Here is an 18,487-nt window from a genome sequence, read left to right on the forward strand (position 1 = left end):
TGTATGCATAGCCAAAAGGCTCATTAAGCCGAGACATGAAACTTCTGAATGTCACCACTTGAGTGACCACTGCTTCTTCAGCCATGCAGATGCATATCTGGCCTGTGGTAAAACAATTTGGTTGTTCATCAAGGTGGAGCCAATGCATGCTTGATATGGGACTTTGTGCCAGATGTGTGGCAGTCAAGAGAAACTGGTAATGAGATTCTTTTAAAATATGTTAATATCTGTAGAAAAAAGCTCTGCGTGAGAAATGGCTCTGGGATGGATTAAATACTCTGACTCCAAAAGAACAAGAAGAAATGCAAAACCAGAATCGAGAGGATCAACAACGGATGAATGAGCTGGAACAAAATATCCTCAGGTACAGCACAAATTCTTCTTTTTATTGCTCGGTTATTAAAAGCTATGTGATCAGATCACTTTTCTATTCTTAATGAGGATTATTGTCTCTGGGGCCAGCTATTTGCCTTCTACTGTTTCAATAATACAGCCAAAATTTCCCCCAAAAAACACCTTGTTTTAAAATATCATATTCTGGATATGCTGTAAATGGGTGAGATTTCAGGATGTTTTTTAAAATCATTACTTAAAATTGGCAGCAACTGAGCATTTTAACATTTCAAATGACACTTCAGTCCCTGGTATCTTCAGGTAGGACTGAGAACAAATGCTTTAAATCCTGTAGAACCATGCCTAGTCATTGTAGAGAATGCAGAGTTGCATGAGCCAATTTCTGACACAATATAAGGCAGCTTCCCATGTTCCTGTGACATTTTGAATAGGACAGAGTTTTTAAAATTCTGATGTTCAACTAACAATAATAAAACAAGGAATCAAAGTTGCCAAAACTGTTTTGACATACAGTGGTACCTCGGGTTACATACGCTTCGGGTTACATACGCTTCAGGTTACATACTCCGCTAACCCAGAAATAGTGCTTCTGGTTAAGAACTTTGCTTCAGGATGAGAACAGAAATCGTGCTCCAGCGGCGTGGCGGCAGCAGGAGGCCCCATTAGCTAAAGTGGTGCTTCAGGTTAAGAACAGTTTCAGGTTAAGAACGGACCTCCGGAACGAATTAAGTACTTAGCCCGAGGTACCACAGTATTTGCATTCCCTCTGTTGCAACACCCTACTTCAGTATGAATGCTGGTATCGCAAAGTGTTGACATTCATATTGGTAGAGTAGAGCAGTGTTTCCCAACCGGTGTTCCGCGGCACACTAGTGTGCCGCCGGACGTTGCCTAGTGTGCCGTGGGAGTAGTGGCGTAGCGTGGGGGGTGCCAGGGGTGCCAGTCGCACCGGGCGCAACATCTGCGGGGGGCGCGAGTCCAGAGGGAAGGGACAAGTTCCTTCCTCCGCCGGGCTCCCCGCCGCCACCGCCAGCCTTGCGCCCTAGCGCGCGCGCGCCCCCCGCCGCCGCTGTGGCTGCGCTCCACTCACTGCTCGCAGGAGGAGCAGCCACTGCAGCAGCGCTGACACCGCCACCGACGCCTGGCCGGGCACGGGCAGCCTCCGCACCCCGACGCCGACGCCATCCCCTTCCCCCTTTTTTTCCAGAGCTGGGGGAGGGGGAGGTTTTAAAAGGGGGTCTTGCATTGGCGATCCTGCAGCACTTTGGGCCGCACGACGCGAGCGCGCAGCACGGATCAGCCACGACCCCACCCCGTGCATTTCCCGGGGAAAAGTGCTCCACGTGGGAGGCGCGTTTCCCCTTCATTCCCTCTCTTGCAAATCCTCCTTGGGTTCCCTCCCCCGTCTTTCCTCTCCCTACCTCACAAAAGCCTCACCTCGTCGCCTCCTCGCTGCCTCTCGCCTCCGCAGGAGCGTTTCCCTCCGCGGAAGAAGGAGCAGGGCGCTTTTGCAACTTTGCCTTCCCCGCCCCACCACGGAGCACATTTTCCTCGCCCCCCCAACCCCCGCATGTAGAATAGAAGCCCTCCAGCCTCCACGGTGCACAAACTCTCCCCTCTGCAACGAAGCGCTTTGTTGCATATCTTTGGTGAGGTTTTTAGGCAGTCTTGGTGCACCTTAAATCAGCGCTAATTGCGCCTGGACGCAGTATTTACTTCTGAGTAGGCCCCCTTCTCCCCCCCCCCCCAGCACCTGACGTTGCTATTCGTATCATCAGGTTTGTTTGTTGATAATTTAATTGTTTTAAAAGCATCATGCTAAAGAGCTCTCTCCCACCCCCAGACCCTTGGGCAAAACAGAAACACACACATACACAAACACAGAGATTGAGCCCTGCAGGTTTTATGAAATGAATGGATTCTGAATGCCTGTTTCAGTGGCTTGTCCGCCTTAGGCTGCTGGGCCAGACACCTGTTACAAGGTGCAGTCCGTAAGCTGTGAGCGCTGCTACCTGCCGCCGAGACCACGTAACGACAGTCTTGAAAGACCTACATTGGCTCCCAGTACCTTTCCAAGCACAATTCAAAGTGTTGGTGCTGACCTTTAAAGCCCTAAGCGGTTTCGGTCCAGTATACCTGAAGTAGCATCTCCGCCACCATCGTTCAGCCCAGACACTGAGATCCAGTGCCAAGGGCCTTCTGGCAATTCCCTCACTGTGAAAAGTGAGGTTACAGGGAACCAGGCAGAGGGCCTTCTCGGTAGTAGCGCCCGCCCTGTGGAATGCCCTCCCATCAGACATCAAAGAGATAACCATTACCTTCTATGCTGTTACTTTTTTTTTTTTTTTTTCATAAGTAAAAAGTGACTTTTCCCCATCTGGCATGGTGGTGTGCCTCGAGATTTTTTTCATGAAACAAGTGTGCCTTTGCCCAAAAAAGGTTGGGAAACACTGGAGTAGAGCACAAATCTTGAAGTTAGGAATTTGAAATGGTTTTTTAATTAAAAAAATTCTTTCTTCTACAGAACGTGGTTAGTTTCGAATTCAGCAGAAGTAGTTATCTTCCATGTACCACTCAGTCAACTTTAAAGTGCACTCAGGGGTGTAGCTAGCTGCTCTGACACCCGGAGCGGTGGGGGCAGGGCAAACTGCCCACGGAGGCACTGCAGCGATCCCCACGTGGGGGCGGTGCGGCAAGCTGCCCATGGAGTCCGCCTGGTGGATGCAAACCCCATGCTGCTGTTTCGGGCAGCGCGGGGACCGAGCCACCACGTCACTCCCAGAAGAGATGCATGACTTGGGGGCGCTGCAGGCCAGACCCTGCAGTAAGTGCTGCCCCCCACATTGTGCCATATTGTCACCCCCCTCAAGGATGACACCCAGGGTGGGACGCACCCCCCTTCCTACAGCCCTGAGTCTACATGCCTGAAATACTACCTGGTCTACATGCCTGAAATGTTCCTCTCTGCCTGAGGTGCCCTAATCACCTCGCAATCAAGGCAGGTCTCTCAGCAACCATGGAAACTGGTTCCCCACATGCTGTGAGTAGGAAGTATTTGGAGCGTGGAATTAGCATCAAAAGAAACCCCTGTAATGTTGTTACCAAGGAGCACACCGCAGCACCTGTTCAGATCCTCTGTGGTCTTACTAGAACTTTCTCTGCAAATTCTTTAGGAAAGAATTCTTTAGAAGCCAAGCACCTTGGAAACCTCAAATCATATCCAAGGCTCAGCACATAACAGTAGGCAGAGCTGAAAACAACATTGGCTGACACTGGTGTGATTTGGAGTTGCCCCACACATTACACAATGCATTTTCAGTCCTGTGCGTGTACATATATACGTGGCAGGAATTTGCGGCCGGTAGATGATACGAACAAGAGAAGATGTGTACCTGTTGTGAGCATGTGTTGCCTTTCTTACATGTACAGATTTACGCCTGGATGAGACCTCTACGTGGCCATGGGGAGGGGCACCACCCACCTCCCTTCTTGTAGTGCTGTTTCCCCTTCTCACCCCAGCCTGGATGAAAGATTATTGACTTTTAAAACATAATTTGCTTTCTTTGCCAGCTCTTTCCTTTTTAATTATTTTTATTCTGACCTTTCACACGCAGGACTCCTCCAAATTGTTGTCACGCCCAGAAAGTCTGTTTTGATGCATATAACCCCCCACACACACACAAAAAAGAAGTACCCTGGCTTTTGTTGGAATAGATGCCAACCGATTCCCAACCAAATGTCATCCGTACAAAACCAGAAAGGTTATCTGACAAAAGAGATTCCGTTAACTCCTGGATACAGATAATCATGTAGCAAATTAGATGCTACATGGGGTGGGGGGGTGGGGACAGGGACAAGCAAATGCCACTTTACTCAGTATTGATTGCATCAGGCCCTGTTCTACTCTGTTGGCACATTTACCGAGACTGAATAACTGCTAACTCTTCAGTACTACTTCTCACCGACGATGCTGTGCATCTTCTTTTTTTCTTAAGCAGTGTTGTCAAATCATCCATTTTCGGATTGATTTGGCTGCTAAAAACAAGTATTCATGCCCAAGCTGAGTGAAAGTATTTCTGTCCATTTCCAAGAGAATGTGAACTGCAGCTCCTGGAAATAATACATTGTTCTTGACATTCAACTTTTATGAAGTACCAACCCGACAAAACGATGCTGTACAAAATACAAAATGGAAAAACCCTCTCCCTCACCACACTGCTCCATTCAGTGTTACACAGGGCAGACAGGAGCAGAGCTTTCCAAACTGTGTTGTGCGACACATTGTGTCAGCTGCAGTGTGTAGGTGTGTCGCGCAAATGCTCCCCGCTCTCCTGGGGCTAAAAAGGAGTTAGTTTAACCTCCGGTCTGCTAGTAAAACTGAATTACCGTGTTGCGAAATGATGCATGTCTGCAAAGTGAGTGACCAACATGAAAAGCTTGGAAAACTTTGGAATAAAGTGTGAGGCAATTGCATTTGATGACGCTCCATTTGAGTAATTGGCAATGGAGGACAGCCCTGTCTCTTCATTATCCCAGCTCCCATTTTGAGTAGGGATGAAAGAAGGCAGCAAATTCCATTCTAAACTGCGTTCATAACAAACAGCACTGTTTCCATTCCACTGCAGTTTGGTTTCTGTCAAATACTATGTTATTTGTCTCACTGTCCCGCTATTTTACATAAGTTATGTAACTATTTAGGTAACTAATGTAACTTTCATTCATTTCAATGTAAGAGAAGCAACAAAACAATGTTCAAAAAGCCACTTATTGTATATTGTTTGCGGAATTAAACAACAACATGCTTGAATGCTGAGCATATTAGTTTGACTGGTTTCCTTTCCTGGTTTCCACAGACTAACCATGCGAATTGCAGAAATTTCTGCTTCCTTTTCTATTTTCCTCAGAATTTTCTGACATCTATCACCTAAGGTAAAGGGACCCCTGACCATTAGGTCCAGTCGTGGCCGACTCTGGGGTTGCAGCGCTCATCTCGCTTTATTGGCCGAGGGAGCCGGCGTACAGCTTCCGGGTCATGTGGCCAGCATGACTAAGCCGCTTCTGGCGAACCAGAGCAGCGCACGGAAATGCCGTTTACCTTCCCGCTGAAGCAGTACCTATTTATCTACTTGCACTTTGATGTGCTTTCGAACTGCTAGGTTGGCAGGAGCAGGCACCGAGCAACGGGAGCTCACCCCGTTTCAGGGATTCGAACCGCCAACCTTCTGATCGGCAAGTCCTAGGCTCTGTGGTTTAACCCACAGTGCCACCCGCGTCCATCACTTAGAGGGTCACTAATCTAACCAAGCTGATGCGACCCACAACAAAATGTGGCAGACTGTCATGTTCCTTATTCAGTGCCATTCTCCAGGATACTTCATTTCATTCCTCCTCCTACATAGCTTTCTGCAGTATTCCATGGTCACTGAGCATGCTCAGTCCTCGTGGGGATATTTCCAGAGATTTTTCGTAGCTTTACCAAACTTTAGATTCCCTCAGACCTGCAGAGACCTCCCTCTAGTGCCTGAACATCAGAAATAGGGGTAATGATGGGCTCAAAATAAAACCATTGTTGCACTGTCGGAGATTAGGTGGTACGTAGTATGTTTTCTCTTTATTGCAGTTGGCACCATTAACCATTGCTTCTCCAAATATTGTACATAATGCAGACTTGAAAAAGAAATTGAGGACCTTGAGAAAGAAGAACTGGCCATCTCAGCTAAAGAAAAGGCCATACTGAAGAAGCTTAAATCGGTAGAAAGAACCACAGAAGATATTATAAAGGTCAGTGTCTAATTTTAAAGTCCTGCTACTGATGTAATCTCTGTCGCTTTGCAAAAATAATTGAGGGGGAGGCAGGGATGAAAGCAAGAGAATGTCACAGAGCTCCAAAGTGAAGTTCAGCAGGGGGAAATAGGAGTGACTAAAACTTACAGTGGTCAAGCCCCTCCAAAACATGCAGGTTTATCGAGATATGTTATGTCGAGATTGCCACAGGAATGTTGCATCACATTTATACCCTAGTATTGGAATATTTGCACTTTGTGCTCTGAACTACAGCATTATTTTAGCATTAAAAATAACTCAGGGTTAACTGTTGACTGTATATCTCCGTTGGCAGAGTATCAAGAACATATGGAGGGAGGGGGGAGCCTAAACTCAGAGAGGAAAAATGCTCTCTATGTTTATTCACCCTTCAGTCAAAGACTGAACAAACACGCAAGCTTGCCAACGTGTCCTGAAAGTCAAATAGGCCCAAAGGGGTATTATGCAATCGCTTTTGTAGAGAGAAGCTACTGCCATTCATTGCCCCAGAGTGGTCTAATTGAAGATGTGGCAAGGCAGAGAAAGTCATAGACGAAAAGTTATCTTGCAAGAATAGTTGCCATCACACCCAGGAATGACAAATATATTGACCAATTGCATATGCCTCATAGGAAGGTAAAATACCTTATTTAATAACCCAGCAAAATTATTTTTATTTTTGATGTTTATTAAATTTGTGTACAGTCCTATACCCACAGGTCTCAGGGCAGTTCACAAGATAAAATCACAAAAATACATGATAAAAATAAAGACAAAAACAACCCAATTATCCCCCCTCCCCAACACATTATAAAAGGGCATCAGTTGTCAATTAGCCAAAGGCCTGGTTAAAGAGGAACGTTTTTGCCTGGGACCTAAAGATATGTAACAAAGGGGCCAGGCAAGTCTCCCAGGGAAGAGACTTCCACAGTTGGGGGGCCACTGCAGAAAAGGCCAAGTCTTGTGTTGCCACGCTCTGGACTTTTGGTGGAGGAGGCACACGAAGAAGGGCTTCAGAATATGATCTCAGGGTCCAGAAAGGTTCATATGGAGAGAGGCGGTCCCTGAGGAAATGTTTTATATATATGGAGGATATTGTGTAGCGATTTACAGAAATATACATATACACACATATATATTCCACTGCCGCTACATATTCTGTAGCTGTGTGGTTGACAAGCTGTGACACTTTCAACCCTACTGGTGGTTATTTATAATACTTCTTCTTTTTTCTTAGTCTGTGAAGGTCGAAAAAGTAGAGACTAAAGAAGGTATGTTCACTCAGAAGCCTAGAATTTTACATTATTTGTGCCTAACATTAGAGGTAAAAATGGTTATGTATTAACCATTCTCTCTTTTCACAGAGCCACCTGACTACATTTATGCCAACATACCTGACCTACCAAAATCTTTCAGGCCTTCTGCACTTAAAAGGACAGGGCATCTAGAAGCAGAGGACGATGAAGAAAAACGAAAAGGTAAAATTCAGCAATGCAGTTAAAGAAAGGGTGTAGATTTATAATGGGGTACATCTAAAAGGAAATGAAATGTGTATTTGAAATAAATAAGTATGCATAGATTAGATAGATATAGATAGATAGATGGATAGATATAGATAGATAGATGATAGATGATCGATAGATAGATGATAGATGATAGATAGATGATGATGATAGATAGATAGATAGATAGATAGATAGATAGATAGATAGATAGATAGATGATAGATAGATAGATAGATGATAGATGATAGATGATAGATGATAGATGATAGATAGATAGATAGATAGATAGATAGATAGATAGATAGATGATAGATAGATAGATGATAGATAGATAGATAGATAGATAGATAGATAGATAGATAGATAGATGATAGATAGATAGATAGATGATAGACAGATAGATGATAGAACACACAGAGAGACACAAATCTTTTTTTCTAGTCCATATAGCTCAGTATTGTCTACTTCGACCTGTAGTGCTCTCCAGGGTTTGATGCATTTGACTAAACTTCTAAACAGACTTTTCTCATAAGATATATACAGTGGTACCTCGGGTTACATACACTTCAGGTTACTTATGCTTCAGGTTACAGACTCCGCTAACCCAGAAATAGTACCTCCGGTTAAGAACTTTGCTTCAGGATGAGAACAAAAATCGTGCAGCAGCGGCGTGGCAGCAGCAGGAGGCCCCATTAGCTAACGTGGTGCTTCAGGTTAAGAACAGTTTCAGGTTAAGAACAGACCTCCGGAACAAATTAAGTACTTAACCCGATGTACCACTGCATATATTTGAGGATGTGTGGCACTGGCTACACACAATGTTGTTTTGTTTGTTCTATTTTGTTTTGCATGAGTTTTGCCTGTGCTTCGTTTGCCAAGTAAAGAGTGTGATGATGAGCACACTGTTCTTTCTTGCCAAAGACACCTTGTTTCCAGAATACTGCTAGCTATATCTGTTCCATGTTCCCGAATATCTCAAATGCTGAAAGGAGGGGATGGGCAGGCAAACATTTTGAAACGCCCAGAGCTTGCCCTAGAGCATTGGCAAAGACTGAACGCAAACCAGTGCCTTCCAGATACCGACACAGAAATTCAAGCTCAACCCCATGACTGATCTTTAGCAAGAGCCAAAATGACAAGCTGGAAGATGTTCCCTTAATCGATCCTTTTGTTTCCTCAAACCTTGCAAGTTGGCAAAAGAACATGAGGTCCAATGAGTGTCATTGTCTACCTTAACTTTATTGTGCTATATCAAACTTGCACGTTATCCCAGTAGCAGGAATGGAAATTGTTGTCTTGGCTCTGCTTACTCGTTGCCATGGGTGTGACAAGCTCTTGCTCTTCAGCAGGACTGCTTAAAAAAATAAGAGTCTTGCTGAATCACGCCAGAGGCCTATCTAGCCCAGCTGCCTTAAACCAAGTCAGATGACCGATTCATCTAGTTCAGCATTATCTTCACTACTGCCAATAGCATTTTGGTATTTTCCTGCCCTAACCTGGAGATGCCAGGGATCTAGTGGATACAAAGCACAGTCTCTACCCCTGAGCTTTGGTCCTTCCTGAGGAATTGGTGTTTCTGTTTTTCAGGCAATGCCCTAGAGGTGCACATGTGCTCAGATAGGCTAGTAGAACGACCTCCTGTCTTGAATTTATTTGTAACACTGACTTACATGCTCAGCCCTACTGCCACCAGAACACAGATAACCCACCAACCTGTTCTGGCATTTCGCAGAGAGGGAAATGGTTGTTGTTTAGTCGTTTAGTCGTGTCCAACTCTTCGTGACCCCATGGACCAGAGCACGCCAGGCACTTCTGTCTTCCACTGCCTCCCGCAGTTTGGTCAGACTCAAGCTGGTAGCTTCGAGAACACTATCCAACCATCTTGTCCTCTGTCGTCCCCTTCTCCTTGTGCCCTCCATCTTTCCCAGCATCAGTGTCTTCTCCAGGGAGTCTTCTCATGAGGTGGCCAAAGTATTGGAGCCTCAGCTTCAGGATCTGTCCTTCCAGTGAGCACTCAGGGCTGATTTCCTTAAGAATGGATAGGTTTGATCTTCTTGCAGTCCATGGGACTCTGAAGAGTCTCCTCCAGCACCATAATTCAAAAGCATCAATTCTTCGGCGATCAGCCTTCTTTATGGTCCAGCTTTCACTTCCATACTTCACTACTGGGAAAACCATAGCTTTTACTATACGGACCTTTCTTGGCAAGGTGATGTCTCTACTTTTTAAGATGCTGTCTAGGTTTGTCATTGCTTTTCTCCCACAGTATTACAGCAGCTGTTTGTGTGGACCTCCATTCCACACCCCATCCTTGCTTTAAACCATTGCAGGTAGCCGAACAGTAAAACCGAGAGCTGCCTCTCTAGTCTTTAAAGGACAGACGACATATAGCTCAAACCAGCGAGGAAAAGATAGGGAGGAGGCTGGAAAAGGGAGATGGAAAGCTCTCCGTATTGCTCATGAACTCCTCCTTAGTGCCTCCAATCCATTGGGCTCAATATCTCCTCCCAAGTAGCAGTGTATTCTGCCAGTGGATCCTAAGATATCTGATGTCTTCCTCCAACTATCTGTGACCCCAGTTATCACAGAGTCTAACTGCATGTGACAGTGGCAAAAGCCATTTCCTGGAGCATGGGTTGTGCTGAACTTACATAGGGTAGGCTCAGGGTGATTGAAACCAGACAAGAAACAATATAAGGGATAGAAAAGACGTGCTCAGTCTTCGTGCCTGCACTTTCCCTACTCCAAAACACACTTCCCAGGTGCTTTTAAGAGCAGCGGGGCTTGCCTCCAGTCTTCGAGCTCCATCAGGAGAAAAACAGTTGCAGGGAGAGCATTACAAGTAAGAAAAATAGCAGCTGGAGAAGAATCTATCATACCCTGCATCCCTGCATGCATTGCTTGAAATTATTCGACACGTTCCACAGGAAACTGCTGGTGCCCCATGTTCTAAAATAACCGCCTGCTGCTGTCATGTGCAAGTTCTTGTGACCTAGCATAATATTATTTTTACAATGGTACCTTGGGTTACAATTCTTCAGGTTACATACGCTTCAGGTTACAGACTCCGCTAACCCAGAAATAGTACCTCTGGTTAAGAATTTTGCTTCAGGATGAGAGCAGAAATCGTGCTCCGGCGGCGCGGCGGCAGCCCATTAGCTAAAGTGATGCTTCAGGTTAAGAACAGTTTCAGGTTAAGAACGGACCTCTGGAACGAATTAAGTACTTAACCTGAGGTACCACTGTATTATTATTATTATTATTATTATTATTATTATTATTATTATTATTATTATTATTATTAACATTTGTCTGGGAGAGTGAACTTGGTTTGTTTCATCTCTTCAGGTCTTTGTTGATTTGTCGCCACAAGGGCTTGTAGTTGTGGAGGTATAATTTGTTGAGGTTTCTGCTTATTTCTACCCCTGGGTATCTGAACTTGGTGCAGCAAAGTTTTATCTTGGTGATGTTGGCGAATTCTTTTTGGGTATGGGAGGGGCACATAGCCTCAGACTTTGCAAAGTTTACCTGTAGGCCCGACACCATTGCAAATGTGTTGAGTTCTCTGATTAGGGAGGTTGCTGTATTTATGAGGTCTGGTGTTCGACCATTAGGTCGTCTGCAAAGAGCCCTAATTTATTGTATTATTGACATTTGTATATATCTTTAGCACGTGTGTTACTTTGCTTTATAAAGGACTCTTATTTCTTCCAATGCAGCATTGTTCGCTATGGAAATTAAAGTTGAAAAAGACCTGAAGACTGGAGAAAGCACAGTTTTGTCGACAATACCACTACCGTCAGAGGAATTTAAGGGCGCAGGAGTGAAAGTGTACGATGACGGCAGAAAGTCGGTCTATGCAGTGAGTTCCAATGGAAGTGTCACAAACAAGGAAGTAGATGACCTTGCGCCTGTTGAAGTGGAGGACCTCTTGAGGCAGGCAACAGAGAAACAATCCAAGTCTCCCACTGAATATCATGAACCAGTATATGCAAACCAGTTTTGCAGGCCCACAACTCCCCAGAATGATAAGTTAGTCCAGGGACCAAATAGCCAAAAAGGAGCTCTTCAAAACAAGACAAACAGCCTGGACTGTTTTTACAAGGAACCTGCCTATAAAAAAGAGCAACCATTTAAAGAAAATGGCCTAGATTCTTCCAAGAGCTATCGGCACAATTCTCACTCTCCGGTCCTTCAACGAACACGAAGCCCACCACAGATTAGCCCCCAAAACAAGATGGCAACTAACGTGCAAAGAGAAGTTCTACAAGAGGCTGTTGAACCCTATCAGAAGATGGGAGGGAACCAACAAGGTATAAAATTCAGAAACTCTGTAAGTACCCATGAAAGGCCTCCTTCAGGAACTCTGGAAAGTGATGAAGGTTCTAGTTATAGTGTGGTCCAAGCTGTGCCGTGTTACGTGGATGATACTGAACCTGTTACAATGATTTTCATGGGTTACCAGCATGTGGACGATGAAGAACTGAATAAAACTGTCTGTGGGTATGATGGAATTATCCATGCAGAACTCGTCGTCATTGACGATGACGGCGAAGAAGAGGACAGCAAGGAGGAGAGTCGAGCTGGAAAGCCTTTGTATCATCCAGTTGGTCCTTCTAGCCAGGTCTACCAGACCCCCAACCAAACAAGTGCAATTCCACAGACAAACCCCAGCAAAACCGCCAGTGACGGTGTAAATGTGTCGCCTTATAAAAATTCCATATCGCTTAAGGAGCAAGAAGAAAGTCTAAGCTGTGCTACCTACAATGGTCAGATTGATGGCCGGTTATCAGGTGATGGAACAGAGGATCCCTCCTTAACAGGTAAAAAAAGGGCCAAGTCACGACACTGTTGCGCTCTCATGTGACAGACTGACTACTTCTCTTTCTCCCTTCGTTCCTTCCTTGCTTCCTCTTGGCATCTCTACACCTCAGAGCTGACTAATACAGACTATCTAACCCATTTCTCCCATGTTCTAACACTTTCATTCAAGTGTTAACAATGTTAACCATGCTACACTGAAGGACCTAAGTGCAGAATGCAGCAAAAAAAAATTTTTAAAGCTCCAGATAGTGCTGGTATAAATCAGATACAAATCTTTGCACTTCAAGTGCAACTTGGAAACACTGATTAAAATGTTATCTCCTTGGTCCTGTGGCATGTGAGAAAAATGGTTGCATTTCAGTAGTAAATAATAGCCTTTCTTCCTATTCTGCGTCTCCATTTCTGGAGCTCAGTCATGCCTCTCCCTGTTCTCCCGACTTTGTACTGTATAATGTACCTTGCACCTTAACACTGAAAGGTTGGTTGAACAGGTTTGCTTTACTTTAACCTTGATTTAACATTGGCCACTTGACTTGAAATGTATTTATGCAAGTTTTGATATCTTTTCTTAGCCTGCTTGATTTGGATATATGTGGGTTTGTTTGGTTTTTTAAAAAAAATAGTAAGTATGACTAAAATCCAATTCTTTTGTCTAACCTCTGTCTGTCTGTCTTCCTTAAAATAAAAAAGGTGGTACATTTTCTAACCTGTTTGCATGATTGCTTTCACTCTGCTTTCACTCTCCTCCTTGCTAGAAGCTTTTTGTATTCTGTATGCTTCTTAGAACACAACAGCCTCAAATCCAAGTACTTCAAACTTCTGGTAATAGTTCTGTTGGGGGAATAAAGGACTGCGTTCACCCAACGTGGACTGCAACATATAGGCCTGATCCCCCAAAGAAGTAAAGCTGAATTATTTGGATTTATAACAGTTTACATCTATTGACTTAATTTAGGACTAATACTGTGAATATGCATGCAGTTGCACAAAGGAGATCCCACTAACAAAAATAAGAAAAGTATAAAGGTAAAGGTAAAGGGACCCCTGACCATTAGGTCCAGTCGTGACCAACTCTGGGGATGCGCACTCATCTCGCTCTATAGGCCGAGGGAGCCGGCGTTTGTCTGCAGACAGCTTCCGGGTCATGTGGCCAGCATGACTAAGGCCACTTCTGGCGAACCAGAGCAGCGCACGGAAACGCCGTTTACCTTCCTGCCAGAGCGGTACCTATTTATCTACTTGCACTTTGAGGTGCTTTCGAACTGCTAGGTTGGCAGGAGCAGGGACCGAACATCCGGAGCTCACCCCGTTGCGGGGATTCGAACCGCCGACCTTCTGATCGGGAAGCCCTAGGCTCTGTGGTTTAACCCACAGCGCCACTTCAATATAAATGGATTTAGCACCCAACAGATTTATTTCAATGGGCTTTGAACTTCGGCAGGCCTGCACATGTATTGAAGCCTGCCGATCTGTTTTACAAACTTCCCCCTCTTCGCTCCATCTTTGTTTTCAAGGCAGTTGACAAAAACAGAACAGTAATCAAGCCACAGATGAGCCACCATACATGACATCGTGTTGTGTTATGGGGTCATGAGTCCTGCCTGTTTTATGTCTTCCAGCTTAAATGGCATTTACAGAGCCAGCTTTTCGTGATCTCTTCATGTTAAAATTTTGGAACGCATTGCAGCACATTCAGCTCAGGCGCTCACCACCTGCCAATAGTACCCCTCCAAATATGAGTTCCATAGCAGAATAATGGAATTCATATTAATCTAAGGTAGCCTGGAGCACACTGTTCCCTGACTGCAGAACTTGTCCCCACTGCTGAAGCCAAGTAGTTCTTCTTGCTGCTTTGGTCCTTTTCCCATGCATTGTTACTGTGCCCCGCCACATACGGAGTAAGCGGAGAATGCTAGGAAATGAGTAATTTTCCCAAACAGTCTCCTAATTATCCTGCTTGCCCCCCAAAGAAAACAAAGCCAGGAAGACCAGCTGTAGGGCAAGGTAGCAAACAAACAAAGAGCTGCTTGTGAGAGGGGAATAGAGGCGTTCTCAGATCTCTTTTATTTACTTGTTCCTTGTCAAAACCCATCTTACGAAAAGCCCTGAAGTCAGTGTCACCGTGCCATGTCAGGGGAAGGCCCAGTAGTCCAAAGAAGCATTCCTCGATGCCTTTCGCATTGGAGGAGGAGAGCGCTTAAAAATCTAAACAACAAAAAGGGGCAGCCTTTGTAACCCTGTGGGGTGGGGGGAGGGATAAGAGTTTCGAACCAAGGATTCTGCTCTGGTCAGACCTCACCTGGAGTACTGTGTCCAGTTCTGGGCACCGCAGTTCAAGAAGGACACTGACAAACTGGAACGTGTCCAGAGGAGGGCAACCAAAATGGTCAAAGGCCTGGAAACGATGCCTTATGAGGAACGGCTAAGGGAGCTGGGCATGTTTAGCCTGGAGAAGAGGAGGTTAAGGGGTGATATGATAGCCATGTTCAAATATATAAAAGGATGTCATATAGAGGAGGGAGAAAGGTTGTTTTCTGCTGCTCCAGAGAAGCGGACACGGAGCAATGGATCCAAACTACAAGAAAGAAGATTCCACCTAAACATTAGGAAGAACTTCCTGACAGTAAGAGCTGTTCGACAGTGGAATTTGCTGCCAAGGAGTGTGGTGGAGTCTCCTTCTTTGGTGGTCTTTAAGCAGAGGCTTGACAACCATATGTCAGGAGTGCTCTGATGGTGTTTCCTGCTTGGCAGGGGGTTGGACTCGATGGCCCTTGTGGTCTATTCCAACTCTATGATTCTATGATTCTATTCTAAGGAAAAAAGGCACAAGTGTCAACAGGCCAGAATGGAAATGGTGACACCTCCTGCAGTTCAGTCCATGAAGTTTCTAGCCTTTAAACATTTTCAAACCCAACTCCTTGCACCTGATTTTGGTTCTAGACTGTGGAGTTTTGATTTTTTTATTAAAGTAGATCCTACAAGGCCCAACATGTAGTGAACAAAGGCTGTATGAAACATTTCGTGGCTTAAAAAACACAGCAAGGTCACTCTTTTTCTTGACTTGGAATGAAGTTGGCTTGGTGGGCAAATGCCTTAAAATGCAGTATTTCATAAGAAACGGCAATATACATATCAATCTAGCATTGTGCATACATCACTTCCCAAACCAGTGGCAGGGGCGCACTGCATTCAGAGTGAAGAGAATTCTCAACTGAGAAATTAAAAGGCATATTGTTTACTGTCAAATGTCCAGCAGGTTAGAGGGCAGATCAATGACCACTTTGACAGCCGTGCAAGAGGTTTTAGTGCCCATTCTTCCTTCACCTGCCACCTATGCTGTTGTCTCTCTGCACACTAATAACTTCTGATTTTTAACTCTACTAACATAATGCTCTCTTGGACCTAACCATTTGAGGTAAGTGCAATTCTCTTTAAAAGTTAGATTTAGAAGTGGGATAACGCATGGAATTTGTGACTTTTTTATTTATTTATGTTGCAGCTCTGAGAATGAGAATGGCAAAACTGGGCAAAAAAGTCATTTAGGAGCTGCAGTGGTATAAATACTAAGTATCTGCTGGTGTGATGTGAAGCAGAAGAAGAGCTTTCTCCATTTCGGACTTTGACGGCTTTCGCCTATTCGAAAGAAGCATACATAAGAATAATGGCACCCTGCAGGAAAGTGAATGGACCGCAAGTTGTGCTTCCAGCTACTCAAGCCAATCCATATGAATTTAACTTCAAGTGCCTTCAAAAATTTCTGATAACAAATGGGACATTTCTAATAAATGCTATGACTATGTAATTGGAAGCTAAGAGCCAGTATCTTTAACAAGGCTGCACCCATAAGAGTCCCATTTATTGAGTGAGGGTTGGCTGTTTCCTATTCAGATCATTCTCTAAGCCCAACCACACAAGCAAGAATATATCTGCCTATTCTTACCAATTGTGGATGGAGTGTCACAGCTCATGATTTGTACATTCCCATAAATCACGGGATCTGAAGTGGGACTATGACACTTCAGGAGGTTTACTACTACCCAAACTCACCATCTTCCCTAGAGATTATCTCCATGTGTTCTTTTGGTTCTTGTTAAGGAAACTCCTGGCAGGGTGAACTACATACTCTAACCAACAGCTTTTGTCAGGCCTCATTCATCTCCCACAGGGAGACTAGGGGTGCCGGAAGATAGATTTCTACTTCTGACAGTAGCAGGGCCAGTTCTCTGAACTACAAATAGCCTTGACCTATGTACAATCCCGGGACACGGGTGGCGCTGTGGGTTAAACCACAGAGCCTAGGACTTGCCGATCAAAAGGTCAGCGGTTCAAATCCCTGCAACGGGGTGAGCTCCCGTTGCTCAGTCCCTGCTCCTGCCAACCTAGCAGTTTGAAAGCACATCAAAGTGCAAGTAGATAAATAGGTACCGCTCTGGCGGGAAGGTAAACGGCGTTTCCGTGCGCTGCTCTGGTTTGCCAGAAGTGGCTTAGTCTTGCTGGCCACATGACCCGGAAGCTGTACGCCGGCTCCCTTGGCCAATAAAGTGAGATTAGCACCACTACCCCAGAGTCGGCCACAACCGGACCTAATGGTCAGGGGTCCCTTTACCTTTACCTATGTACAATCCCACCTGGCCCCCTATCACCAGCCTGCCAGCTGTGGACCACAGAAATGGCAAGAGCAGAGACTTTAGAAAGATATTTATATGGTTAAGAGTACTTGCCCAAGTGTGTTTACAGCTTCAAAAGTGAAGGCATCGTGCATATGTAAAACACCTACTAGAGATGGAAAGCGCTGCCACTCTCTGCTAATGCACTCATACTCAATGCATCCTGCATTGTGTCAACCCCATCGCATTTCCCCATTCAGAATTGGGGCGGGGGGGTCAAAAGTCTGTTATGGGGTGGGTGGGTGGGTGGGAGAGAGACCGACAAGCAGGGTTTAGGTGTTTCTTTCCACCATCTTATGCTTATATCCATCTGTCACTTTTCCACTCCATAGTTACAGACTCCCACTGACCTAAGAATAAGCCCCATTGAATTCAATAGGATTTACTGCTGCGTAGTCATGGTTAGGATTGTGCCGTTAGCCACTTCAGATTAGACAGAGCTTCCCTGCCCCACTGTGATCATTTTTCCTCCAGCGCCTCAGCTAAACACATTTTCAGACTGGTAGAGGTCTACATGGCCAAATTCTCAAAAAGTTAAGAAAAATAAAAATCACAACAATTCGTGCTCCAGCATAAGGATTTGCTAGATGGAAAGTTCTCTGCTTCAGGACATAGCTATCTGCTGCACAAGAAAACCTGGGCCACAAACAGGACAGAAAACAGAATGGGCAAGACTTGCTGGTTTGGAGAATTTCTGGAGACAACAGGCTGAAGTATGCATACAAAAAATATTTAAAATAGTTGAAATTTTGTTTGGGCATTGTGCTTTGACAGCACAGATTTCTATTCTGATAAAGATTGAGATTTGTGCTTGTGGGCTGTTTCATTTCTTTGAGTTGGCAATCGTTTAAACTTAAGCATGATTAAACTCTGAGCAAGAGCACCCCACGGTGTCTCAGCAGTAGAAGTGACAGTCCCAGTGGCTCGGCTGTGTATCCAAGAGTTTTATATGAAAATGTCAAGTGCAGCAAGACTGCATCTTCCCTATAAACAGGTCAAAGACAACGAGAGAGAGAGAGAGAGAGAGAGAGAGAGAGATTTGGCAAGCAGATTAGCCTGGAATGCATAAGTAATACATATAGTTATGGCGAGAAGCCAGGGGTTCTTCTTTAATTGCCCATTTCATTAACTTTCAGACAGTGATTCAGGGACACCTGAAAATACAAGTCCATGTGTGGATGGCACTTGCCTCTGGACAAACTGAGATGGCTTCTTCATATAAGTATCAAGAAAAAAGTACACAGAGTACACAAAGCAACTCTTTTAATTTATGCAATTCACACTCTCATAATAGGATAAAAAAATGAAGCACTGGAATGTAATGCACAACTATAA

The 18,487-nt window shown here is 44.7% G+C and overlaps 1 protein-coding gene across 1 annotated transcript in view; it reads left to right on the plus strand.

Moving 5' to 3' along the window:
* PALMD (palmdelphin) overlaps nucleotides 1–16,287 on the plus strand; it is a 56,684-nt gene extending 40,397 nt beyond the window's left edge. Inside the window, exons 4-9 of the mRNA XM_028732762.2 lie at nucleotides 234–364; nucleotides 6,021–6,135; nucleotides 7,394–7,427; nucleotides 7,521–7,634; nucleotides 11,381–12,484; nucleotides 15,985–16,287. Of these exons, the coding sequence (XP_028588595.2) occupies nucleotides 234–364; nucleotides 6,021–6,135; nucleotides 7,394–7,427; nucleotides 7,521–7,634; nucleotides 11,381–12,484; nucleotides 15,985–16,028 (1,542 nt within the window). The 3' untranslated portion in view covers nucleotides 16,029–16,287. The remainder of the gene's footprint in view (nucleotides 1–233; nucleotides 365–6,020; nucleotides 6,136–7,393; nucleotides 7,428–7,520; nucleotides 7,635–11,380; nucleotides 12,485–15,984) is intronic.
* Nucleotides 16,288–18,487: the final 2,200 nt, after the last annotated feature.

This window comes from Podarcis muralis, chromosome 5 (genome assembly GCF_964188315.1).
Source record: "Podarcis muralis chromosome 5, rPodMur119.hap1.1, whole genome shotgun sequence".
NCBI lineage: Eukaryota > Metazoa > Chordata > Lepidosauria > Squamata > Lacertidae > Podarcis > Podarcis muralis.